At 40.3% G+C, this 12,989-nt stretch overlaps 1 protein-coding gene across 3 annotated transcripts in view; it reads right to left on the bottom strand.

Annotated features, from left to right (window-relative positions):
• The window catches only part of PTPRT (protein tyrosine phosphatase receptor type T), a 1,346,273-nt gene that overhangs the window by 362,079 nt on the left and 971,205 nt on the right, over nucleotides 1-12,989 (bottom strand). For all 3 annotated transcript variants that reach the window (XM_069077714.1, XM_069077712.1, XM_069077713.1), the window contains exon 9: nucleotides 6,795-6,904. In XM_069077714.1, coding sequence (XP_068933815.1) covers nucleotides 6,795-6,904 — 110 coding nt within the window. The remainder of the gene's footprint in view (nucleotides 1-6,794; nucleotides 6,905-12,989) is intronic.

The following is a 12,989-nucleotide window of genomic DNA, read 5'->3' as shown; positions in this document are numbered from 1 at the left end:
TTCCTGTGCCTACCTATGATCCTCTCATGATCCTTGTCACTCTCCTTCTCTGTCCTCACTCAAGTTTACCAGCATCCTTCCAAAAATGTGGCACCTAGAACTGAACACTCTAGACACAATCAGAACAAAGAATGTAACTGCCCCTTCCTTTGTTTCTGGACAATTGTAATGCCATGCATGAGGAGCTTTCCAGAGTACTGCTACTGTGAACTGCTTTAAAGGTTCTGATTACACAGTACAGCAAACACTCTATTTATCCCATAACAAATCAGAGCAAAACATTCACAGTAAATCAAGGTACAGCATTCACAATGTTTCCACTAATCACAGAAAATCACAATATAGTATTCTCAACAGCTTATCATTAAAATGGCCACATAGCTTTCACCAAAGTGGTAACAATATTTGGAACAAAGAACAATCATCTCAAAGTACAATAGTCAAAGTCTTTCACTCATGGGGCAACTAAGTTAACTCAGTCACTTATTCAAAGTCTTTCACTCATAGGGCACACTAATTTAACTCAGTCACTTATTTAGCAATCAATTACTAAGTATAATTAATCACTTAGTACAATCATTAGAGAATACACAAACCCTCCACCCCTAGGTCACTAGTAAACTACAATTTCATCATTACTCAGTACCCACAGAGAGGTCTTTCTATCTTGACTTGGGGATGGTTCTCAGATTCCCTGGATCCCCTTTCATGGTCCCAGATTCTACCTGGATTCACCAGACTGTCACCTGGTTCAATGGCAGACAGTTCCCAGTTCCCTGTCCAGCTCTTCTGGTAGGTCCTGCTCCACAATGAAGTTCACAGGGTCCAGTCCATCTCAAATCCTTCACAATTTCTGCTCCCAGGAATTCAAAGCTCAACCAAGCCATAAATAGCCAAAGTCACTGCATCCTGGTCATGCTTCCTTAGTCTTCTGCAGCTCATTCAAAAATCAGAATCACCTTATCCAACCTGGGGGGAGGGGGCTCCTGGCTCCTGTTCAAAAGAAGCTCTACCACCACAAGTTCTCAGGAAATTCTGGCTCAGTTCTTGATTCTCTCTTCTGTAGCTGCTGCCACTAGATTCTTGTCTGAAGAAATTCTGACTGCATCTCTCTGGGGCTTTTCTTATATATACACAGTGTTAGCTCCTTCCTGTTTCAGCCAACCCCTTCCTGTTACATCAGGAACAGGAGCTCATACCTTCTGTTCCTTTCACAGAGGTTTGATTAGTTACTAAGTGCTAAGTATCTGCTTACTTACCAATACAAAAAGGGTCTTCAGATTCAAATTACATTACCATTGCAACAACATGCCCCTATTAATGCAACCCAAGATTGAAATAGCTTTTTTTTTCAGATACCATATATGATGATCATAGAGTCACACATTTAGATCTGGAAACGGTCTATGAAGTCATCTAGCTTAAGCTCCTCATTTTGCAGAAAAGAAACTGAGGTTTTGAGGAAAGTTAATTGATTGCCCAAGGTCACAGAGATAAAGTGGCAGGATTTGAATTTCAACTCACATAGTAATCTGACTCTGAATCTAGCACTCTTTTCTCTGAACTACATATATTATACTACTGACTCATTCAGAGCTTATAAATTTACTAGAACCCAAATACTTTTCATTTGAATAGATGCTTAACTATGTCTCTACCATTTTGTTTTTGTGCCATTTTTTTAATTTTTAAAAATTTATCCCAATTACATTTCATATTTTTTATCAGGCCCATAGTTCTAGGCTATCATGATCTTTTTGGACCCTGTCTCTGTGATTAATGTATTAGTTATACCTTCTGTAATTATATTATCTATAAACTTGGTAAATACATAATACATGCTTTCGCTGAAGTTACTGATGATAATGTTGAATAGTATAAAGCCCAGGACATATCTCTGGGGCACTCAAGTAGAGACCTCTTTCCAAGATGCCATTGATCCATTAATAACTTTTGTGTTTCACTTCAGTCTACCTTAACTGTACTATCATCTAGTCGATACATGTCCATCTTGTCCATAAGCACTTCATTATAGATTTTGTCAGATACTTTTCCTTTCTTTATTGTTTTTAAAGAAATTGGGGTTAAGTAACTTGCTGAAGCTCACATGGTCAGTTATTTTGTGTGGGTGCCAAGTATCTGAAGCTCGAACCAATCCCGACGCAGGAGCCGGCACTCTTACTCACTGCACCACCTGGCTGCCCCGATACTTTTCCTTTCATCACATGGCTCCTATATGTATCTACTTACTAATCTTTTGTCTCTTTCAATGGTTCCTCCCAGATAAGTTCAACAAAAACATCTGTCAAGTTCTGACATACAGAATCCTTTGAAACATGATGAACCCATAGTTCTTGTTCACCACTTCCAGCAAAATCATCTTTATGCAAAGATTTTTTAGCACGAAGTTCACAAAACCCAAAGATCTTTTTTCACGTGAACTACTTTTCAGTCCTGTATCCCTCATATTGTACTTATGAAGATGATTTTTTGAACCCATGGGGAAGTTTTTACATTTAACAGTATAAAATTTCATCTCATTATATTCAGTCTTTTTGTTCATTCTCTCAAAACTTTGAGAATTCTGTCATAAAATGAATTATTTCTCCTCTTTTTACTTCCTCTCTGGGTGCCATTCTTGACCTTCTGGAATTCTTATTCTACCACATTCTAGCAGCCTTTTTGCCTTGGAATATTCCTACAGTCTCCTTCTCTAACTGGTCAGTTCCTTCTGAAACTCCCATTTTTAAGGGGAGCCATGTTCACTCCCTCATTCCTCTCTAGGCTTCAGGAACATAGTAATTGATTAATAATTGCGTCTTTACTTGACTTATCTATGTGTCTTCTGAAAACCTGAAAAGCATGACATCTATTAATTAGGCAACACTTTTTACAAAAATACAAAGTAACAAGCTTAGATCCCAGAGGTCCTGCACTACACACGTTCTTTTGAGGATAAGTCAAACCACTGATTACTATTCTTTGGGTATGTATAATAAACCATTTCCAAGTCTAACTTACTGCAGTGCCACTTGACCAATATCTCTTCATTCTGTCTAGAAGAATGTCATATTGTTGTTCAGTCGTTTTTCAGTCATGTCCTACCCCATTTGGGGTTTTCTTGGCAGAGATACTGGAGTGGATTGCCTTTTCCTTTTTCCAATTCATTTGACAGATGTGGAAACTGAGGCAAACAGGATTAAGTGGCTTGCCCATGGTCACCCAGCTAGTAAGTTTCTGGGGGCACATGTGAACTCAGGTCTTCCTGACTCTAGGCCTGGTGTTCTATTCACTGCAACACGTATCTGCCCCCAGTGGTCTCTAGTATACTACAATGACAATATGGCTTCTGTTTTTGTCTCCATTTATCTTCTTCACCATGTTCTCCTGCCCAAGTTCTTGGATTTTTCCATACTGATATATCTTCTCATATATGATGCTACTATACATCCCATTTTTATCTATCCTGATTCTCCTGAATAAGGTAAATGGCCTTCCAGCATGATATTCTAGTCATGAGTCTCATCTCATCAAGTCTCAGTGATATGTGACCTTCTTCCTTTAGGATCTTCCATTCACCTTGCTTGTTACCTAGTCTTTATGCATTTTTTGTTAAGATCTCTATGGCCATTCATTTGTCTTTTTAAAATTCTTGCCTCCATTCTTTGGTTTTGCTGCTTGTATATTGTTCCAGGTGTCTCTTCTGCTATTCCTCTTTCTACACCACTGCTGTTGTCTACAGAATGTAGCTTGGTGCAATGACAGTTTTATCCTTTCTCTTTCCTTTTTAGTTAAAAGGTCCTTTTGATAAGATTTGGCTAGACTACAAGCAAACACATTCTTATCAGCTCTTGGTAGGTGCACTCCATCTCTGGCCAGGAGCATGTCATTCTTATATATTTTATTCTTTCATCTGAAAGTCTAAATCCTCTTCTCAGAAACCATCCTCTTAACTGGCTTTTCACTCCCCATGTCTGTCTTTTTCTTCTGAAGCCTTTGCCTTTAATCAGCAACAGTGATTAAAAACACCACCTGTGTTCTCAGGATTCTTCGTTTTTCCCACAAGCCTTTATTGTCTTTAGTAATTCTGTCTCAATTCTTTCTGGAAATATCATGTCTGCTAATGTAAATCACTAGGAATAGGTAATAGTCATCTGGTTAACCTACCTTCTCATAATACATGAGAGGCAGTACAGTATAATAGATAGAGAACTGACTTCCAAACCAGGAAAATCTGCATTCAAGCCCTTACCCTGACTCAATGGTAGGGTGACCTTGAACAAGTGACTAAAACTGTCAGTGATCTGGCAACTCTCTTAAAATATAAGTTGCAAAGACGGTGCTGGCCAGCAGTGGTAGAGTGAGTCTCATCATATCAGGGAAATGACAGGTCTAGGATTTGAACTCTGGTTTTGATCACCATATTTTAAATGACTAAAACTGCCAGTTCTATGCTGCTAGCTCAGGGAAACTGAGTGCAAATCAGAACATGAATAATAACATATGGGATAGCAGCTTCCTAATGGGCAGACATTCTCTTGGGGCTAAGCTGAAGTGACCAAGCCAAAATCACTTGTAATAGGAGCCTCTTTGGAATATCAAGCTTCCAGATGTGTGAAGTTGCTGCATTAATCCCACTGCACCTTTCAGACGCTGACAATCTGTGCTCTGGATATTGGCAGACCTCATGCCTGGTTTGAAAATGAAAGACTTCTAACACCAGCTCCTTTACAAGTTTTTCTCTCACTGCAGAAAATTTTCTGCCCAGGTAAGAGTCAAGTTTTAGCAAATGAGTGCTAGCTCATTCTCGGCTAGGAACAAGATTCTTCTCACACTATTTCCTTTCTTGTACTTACTCTGTGCTCTGTTCAGAGTGGCCTGCTCACTGTTTCACAGAATTAGTCTCTCCTGCCTTCATGCCATTGTTTTCACCGTTACTCATGCCTGGAATGTCCTCCCTTTCCTGCCTTCCCATTTCTGCTTGTTGAAACCCTGCCACTCTATAATTCTAAGTCCTGTTTAAATGTCACTTCTCCACAGGAGCATGAAGCCTTCTACCACCTCTACCCCCACTAGCTGGAAATGAATTTTCCTTCCTTGGATGTCTTACCAGACCTTGTTTTGTACCTTGCAAGATCCTAGACTTACTATTCCACTTTGTGATTTTTTCAAACCTTTTGATCCTTCCTCAAATCTCACATGGTCCCTTTTTCTCCCCACCCTTTCTGCTGAGAACCTTGCCTTATGCTTCATTGAATAAAAACAACTGAGGGCATTTGGTGAGAGTTTCCTTTTCTCTTCTCTTTCTCATCTCGCTTCCCTTAGATGTCGTCTGCCACCATCTCCTCCTTCACTCCTCTAACTGATCCCATTTCAACCTGTCTTCTCCTCTATCATCCCTGTTCTCTTGTTGATCATCAACCTCTCCTGTTTGTTTGCTTATAAGCATGCCCATGTCTCCCCCATCCTCAAAACTTCCCATTTGTTCTATCCATCCTCACTAGATACTGTCCTATATTTCTCCCTTATTTTATGGCTAGACTTGAGAAGGCTGATTTATAACTGATGCCTCCACTCCCTTTTCCTCTCTCTCTCTTCTAAACTCTCTGCAGTCCAGCTTCCCACCTCATCATTCAACTGAAACTGCTCCCTCCAAAGTTGCCAATGATCTAAATTTCCAATTGTCAAATCTAATGGCCTTTAAAAAAACTTCATTCTTCTTGACCTCTCTGCAGCCTTTGAGACTATCATTCTCCTCTCCTTGTTCAAATCTGAACTTACTATCTTCTCCCTCAAACTCTCTGCTCTTGTATTACTTTTGAATATATCACCATTCTCCCAGTTACCCAGGCTTGCAAATCATACACTGTCCTCAACTTCTCCTTCTGCCTCACTGCTAACCTCCACCTCCATCTAGTCATCCAATACATTGTCAAGTCATTTAGATTTTTATCTTTGTAAAATCTTTCCCATATGAGCCCTTTTCTCCTCTGACACTTCTACCACCCTGTTTCCAGTCTCTTATTGTGGAAGAGTGGTGGGACTGCAGAGTCAGAGAATCTCCTCTCGTTTCCAATTTGCCATTTCTCTCTGCCTGTACTGAGATAAGCTCTTTGAGTACAGGAGAGAACAATTATACTGGCAATTTTCTGAGGGAATAAGCATTGGAAGCTAATTGTAAAAATCTAATTTGTTTAATTTCATTTATTAAAATGTGTTTTTTGAGACATCCCTTGACATATGTTTAGATTTTACAATGTTCCCCTCAGTCATACAACATGCCCTCTTGTCCCTTGCCCTTCATTGACTGAGGTAGTTCAGGAATGACCTAATGGTGCTAAGGTATAAAACAAGGTCCGGTAAGACATCCAAGGAAGGAAAATTCATTTCCAGCTAGTGGGGGGTAGAGGTGGTAGAAGGCTTCATGCTCCTGTGGAGAAGTGACATTTAAATAGGACCTAGAATTATAGAGTGGCAGGGTTTCAACAAGCAGAAATGGGAAGGCAGGAGTGAGGGAGCTTCCCTCAGTCCCCTTAGGGGGCTCTTGGGTAGTCAAAGGGAAACTTAAGAATATTTCTGACTAACCCGAAGTCTCCACCTGCCGTGTCCTTCAAAGCTCTGTTCTTCCTCCACAGTCACAGAGATGTGTCCACCATTACACACTGATTATTTGGAACACATACTGTCTGGATTCTCACAGCAGGTTGTATCACATGAAGCCTGGCAAGTCAGTGCTAACATACCTCCCTGGAAAGTTCCTTCAAAGGGCTCTTTACCACCTGGGCATGTCTTACCTCATAGAGTGTGATCAGGCCATTGGTCTCATTGGGAGGTTTCCACTGGACATAGATCTTCTCCTCAAAGGGCCCTCCTTGGATGGATTCAAGTGGAACGGCTCCAGGAACTATGGAATGTGGAGAAGGTAGGAGTCAAAGCAATGCTTATCCTCCAAAATGCCAATGCCCCTCCCGTCTCAATAATTCTAAGGGAATCTAGCACTAATATGAACCCCTGTTACTTTCAAGCTATTTAGAGTAATAAGGAAGCTAGTTTGCAGAGTGGATAGAGTTCTGGACTGGTGCCCAACTTCAGACACTTACTAGCTGCATGACTCTTGGCAAGTCACATAATCTCTAAGATTCTCACTTTTCTCATATGTAAAATGGAATGATAATAGCATCTATCTTATAGGGTGTAAGAAGTAAATGAAATTATATATGTAGAGTCTTTTGCAATTATGTATTTTATTACTACTTAAATAATGATGATGATGATGATGATAGTGCTTTAGGTGAGAGGGAAGGCAGCAATGATACTTCCTCATCCCTTAATCTATAGCTTCTGAGAAATCAAAGAAAGGTGACAGAGCGAGTACTTTTCAGTGCAGTAAAGGGCAGTAGGATAGAGAGTAAAATCACTAGACATGTCAGGACAACCAGATCTGAATTTCCAATGGACAACTTCCTCATTGTATGTCCTCAGGCCAGTCACTTTCTATCACTGAGCTTCAGTGTGCTAATCTGAAGAATGGGGATGAAAATGTTCATCCTATCTACCTTGCTGGATTATAGTGATGAATGCACTATAGAAAGATGAGCAGCAATTACTATATCTAGGCAAAGTGAAACAGATCAGAGAGACAACTTTTTGTGGCTCAAAGGATACAATGGACCATTGTTATCTGCAATGAAATTGGGTGTGAAGGAGGAACTGTAGTCTTGGCATCAAATTCTGTGCAAACCAAGGCATTATAAGGGACTTAGACAAGCTAATGTGAAAGTAGGTAGGAGTCAGTGTTGACTGGTCCCCATCATCATAAGACCTGAGTTCAAATCCCACATCTGGCATTACCAATGTGATATTTGACAGGTTGATTCAACTCTTAGGGCCTCACTTTCCTTGAGTATAAGAAAAGGCATCTCTTCAACTTCTAGATCTACAATTCTCTTTTCTTTGACTAGGGTACACAGAACAGAAGCTGGCATGAATTTAACCTTGGAACATTTATAAGTAACTCTGACTCTAATGGTACACTGTCTGATACAGGGGACATTCAATGGAGAGAAGGCAGCATGAGGAAATAGGGAATTAAATTCCTGGGTGCCCTAAGTGTTCCTTTCTCCATTTTGGGAGCAGCTCACAAAATGACATGCCTTTCTCCATCTCCTCTGCTTCCCCTCCTTCCTTCAGATTGGTTTAGATTTATCCATTATCACAGGTTCTCATGATTAAGAGGTGGAAGAACAAGAAATCATTTAATCTACCACATCTCTTTTTAGAGGGAAGGAAAATGAGGACCAAAGAGAAGGATAAATGGCTTGCTCAGGGCCACAAAGGAAAGTAGCATAGCCATTATCCATGCCTCCTCCCCCTGACCCCCCCAAAGTTTTCTTACTCTAAATCTACCAAAGTTCTTTTCAATATAGAATACTTTCTCAGAGTATACCATGAGTTCATGTGACTCACAGATTCTAGGTTTGGTTTCTGGCATCAAGATTCTGGTGAGATCTTATCTACCGCACCAGAATCTCAACCTAATTAAATCCTTCAGGCTATGTGTGATTGGAAGTGTAGGGGCAGGGCATATTGCTATGTCAAACACACCTATTGCTATGAGAAAGGTGAATATAATCCTACTAAATCTAAAAACTGCCAGACCTATTTCAATCCAATCTCCAACTTAAAGCCTGAGTGGCATTTTAAAGATAGAGTTTATGTAACAGGAAGAAAATATATGGCCATACCTACCAAGATAAGGCATCTGTATTTTATCCTGTAAGCAACTGGGAGCAACTGAAGGTTTTTGAGTAAGGTAGTAACATTTTCAGATCCATGTGTTATGAAGATTAATTTGGCAACTATGTGAAGAACGAATTAGCAGAGGGAGACAATGGAGGCAGGTGAACCAGTGAGGGAACAGTTAGATTTGGCCAGGTCAAAGGTGCTGAAAGTCTGAATCAGACTGGTGGCTATGGGAGTATGACAAAAAAAAAGATGGCATAAGATATATTGTGGAGGTAGAGTTAATCAGATTTAATAACTACCTGGATATTGGGGAATAAAGGGGGAGGTGTTAAATGATGGATTCTCAATTCGTACAAAGCTGTTTTACTTAGGATTCGTGTTTGTACAGAGCTCAGCTATATCGCCAAAGCATCCTATATTTTTATGTCTTGTGCATTTTATTCATCCTTTTTAAAGTAAATATGATTTATATCTCAAGGAATGCTCAGTTGTCCTTTGAGGGTTCAGTTTTTTTTTACAGGGTCTATTGCCAACAACAGAAAGCTGCAAGAACTTTCAGGGGATTGGTTTTAAAGGGGGTTTTGGAGAATTTCCTTCTCTGCTCCTTTTCCTAATACTCAGAAGCACTACTGATAAGATAATATTGATTCTGTAAAGTTTGGTGCATATCCCTCCTTAGTCTTTGTTTACTAGGACTTTACTTGTCTCTAGTCTTCTGTCCCTCAGCTGACCTGGCAGGTCCCTTTTTAAAAGCATTTGTCAGGATTTATATTCTAGGATTACATAGATTTCTTCATTATGATATAGTACAAGGATCAGAGGGTTTTGCTGGGATTGGCCTTTAAATATATAACGCTGAGCTGGAACGTATCTTAAAATACAGAATGCTAGAGGTAGAAGATTCCTTAGACTATAGAATGGTTCACTTGGAACCGGGCTTAGGACATAGAATGTAAGAACTGGAAGGGCCATGAAAACACAGAAAGTTAGGGCTGGAAGAAGCTCATTTAGCCCAACCTTCTTATTTTACAGAGGAGGAATTATCAGTCTTGAGAGTCTATGAGGATTGCATAAAGTCATGCAACTTGGGCATAGCAGAGTCAGATTTTGAACCCACATCTCCAAGGTACAAGTCTAGTGATCCTTGCCTTTCCTAAGGACTGGCCATTAAAAAAACTGTTTTTACTTTCCTTCTGTTGAGGCCTGGAAGCATGTGCCCCTTGGCTCTAGCTCTCCATTAGCCCAAACATTCAGAGAAAAGTCTGCAATAAATCCTTGATTTATTCCTGCCCTGAGTTATAGCTCTAAATCTCTAACTCCCCACTAGACATCTCTACCTGAACATTCTGTTGGAACCTCAAGCTTAACAGGTTTCCCAAAAAAGCAGTTTTGTGATCATTCTGTCAACCCTAAATCTTCCCCATTCGCTAATTTTCATTCGTATTTTTATTGATCAAATAGAGTAATGTCAATGAGCATTTATTAAGCTCCTGTTCTATGCCAGGCACTGTATTAAGGGCTAAGACCACCACTGTCTCAGGATCAGAACCTTAAAGGTGTCTTTGTTTCTTCCCCCTTCTTTGCTCCCATATGCAATCAGTTGCCAAGACTTGTTAATTCAACCTTCACAATATTTCTTGTGTCATCTCTATTCTGTCACAGTCCATTGCTCTGATCACTTGTCATGCACCAGAAGCATCAAATTTTCCAATTAAACTTGCAAATTAAAATATAATTGGGAAATGTTTAACAAAATAAATAAAAATATAATACAACATAGATAATGTTATCTTGTGTTTTTCTAATATGTGGCCCATACATTTCTATTTGAGTGTTATATTACTGACCTAGACAATTGGTTTCCATGCCTCTAGTCTCTGCCTTTTCTAGTCCATCCTTTGTATTTTGTTGTTCAGCCATTTTTAATTGTGTCTGACTCTTCATGACCCCATTTGGCGTTTTCTTGGCAAAGATACTGGAGTGGTATGCCATTTCCTTCTCCAGGTCTATTTACAGATGAGGAAACTGAGGCAAACAGGGTGAAGTGACTTGCTTAGGTTCACACAGCTAGTAAGTGTCTGAGGCTGGATTTGAACTCAGGAAGATGAGTCTTCCAGACTCTAGGCCCAGAGCTTTATCCTCTGTGCCACCTAGATGCCCCAATCCTTCACAAACATGCCAAATTAATATTCCTAACACCCAGTTCTAACCACATCTCATTCCTCTGCTCAACAATTTTCAGTGACTCCTTATTGCCTATGACAATAATCTCAATACGCCCAAGATGATCCATTAAAGTGCAGGAAGAAAATATCAAAAATGCAGAGTGGCATAAATGTTCAGGGAGTTAGTAGTGAATACCAGCCTCTGCTGTTCTCCTCCCCACTGGCTCCAATGAACTGTGCCGGAGAGCACAGAAGATAGGCAGAGAGTGTTCTCTCCTGCCTGGCCTCGGACCCCGGCACCCAGCCTGTTCTCCCTCCCAACTGCAGGAGCAGCACATACTTCGTACTGTTTTCTGACATGTGCTCTGCCAGTGCGTTGCATGAGCTCCTTGCTTCTTGCCAGGCTCTTCTTTCTCCCTGTTCTCTTCCCCCCCCCACCCCAAACAAGGGAAGGGTGTACCAGCCCAGGAGGAATTAACAAGGAGAGCCGTGGGAGAGGAACCAGTACAGCGGCGTGACCATGGAGGAACAAGGAGGAGACAGGATTGAGAGAAGCATCGTTGTCAGTGTGTCCCAGGCTCAAGCAGCCAAGCACAGACCTCTCTCAGATTGCAGCTCTATGCCCAAGATTCACCTTCAAAGCCCTCTGATAGCCCAGAAGCAAATGAATAAGGCCATCAATATCCAGGGAACCAATGCCTAGCTAGATATCTTGCCACCTGCCCTCTTAATGCCTCCTTCTTCCCAATGAGAATAACCACCTTCCAAACCTGTGACCTAGACCTAATGCCCAGAGACCATTCACCAACCCCCACCACCAGGGAAGGTGGAAACGTGCTACTCAAATTTCAATGAAAAGCTATGCCTAATTGGCAGATGATACTGGAAAATAAACCATTCAGTAAGGGCAACCAATGATAGACTTCTTCACTTTGGAGCTACATTATCTTCACAAGGCATTGTCTTTACTTAAAACAGTCATTAAAACCAGGTACTGAGAGAAACTGAACTTTGGAATCCATGCAGCACAAAGTGCCAAACCAAGATTTTCAAAATAGATTACTGCTAATATTTTAATAAGAGAAAACATATTTTGTAATAATAGTTAAAATATTTTAAATGCATTATTTCATCTTTATCCTATTCTTTAAATAGCATGTACAGTAATAAATATGCATACATATACACATGTATGTATATATGCATATGCGTATATGTATATGTGCATGTGTATGTGTGTTGTAAATAAATATTCTTACATTGAGTAAAACCCAAAGATGCTTTATTGATGTGGTATATCTTAAGAGTTAAGACACCATTAATATATGGGATATAACACATTCTTTAGCCTGAGATTTACAGGCACTCATAATTTGACTCCAATCAAACCTTCCACCCTTATTTCATTCAGTCCACTCACCTTCAACTACTCTATGTTCTAGACAAAGGGGCCATCCCTCATTTTGTCCTATCTTCCTTTGCTTCTCTGCATGAACTCAGGACATTCCTTATGTCTGGTCGCCCTCTCTCCCTTCTCATCTCTGCCTGTTGAAATTTTTCCTTTCTTTCAAGGCCTACAGCAGTCACTACTTCCTCCTCCATTCCCTCATTCTCTGATTTCTCCAATTGCAAGGGATCTCCTGTCTCAAATCCCCCTCTGCACCTCTTTTTCATCTTAATCACAAATTACCTTTTATCATATTTATTTTTGGAAATGCATTGCCCCAGCAATCTATAAACTCTTTCAGGGTAGTTAGTAAGAATAACTAGCAACTAGGACTGGGGTGCAACTGAATCCATGTTTTATAGAACAAATCCTTTTATTGAGGGGATTTGTTTTGTGAAGTTTGGATTCTGTCAAAGAGCCACACTTGAGGACCTAGAGGGACACACGTGGTCTTGAGGTCAAAGGATGTTTCTCATCTGTCCTACCCTTCACCAAACAGTAGGTGAATTTCTCCCATCTTGATTACTGTACTCTCTAAATAACAGCTTCTCCAGAAGAATTCTCATAGTTGGTTGGTCCTACCCTTCCCTCTCTATCCCCCGTATCAATGGGACTAGTGTCTAGGGTCTCTG

Source organism: Petaurus breviceps, unplaced genomic scaffold (assembly GCF_028583685.1).
Source record: "Petaurus breviceps papuanus isolate PSGF00001 unplaced genomic scaffold, PetGlider_PUasm1.0 90994, whole genome shotgun sequence".
NCBI lineage: Eukaryota > Metazoa > Chordata > Mammalia > Diprotodontia > Petauridae > Petaurus > Petaurus breviceps.
The sequence above is the reverse complement of the archived record's forward strand: the minus strand, read 5'-3'. Positions and strand labels throughout refer to the sequence as shown.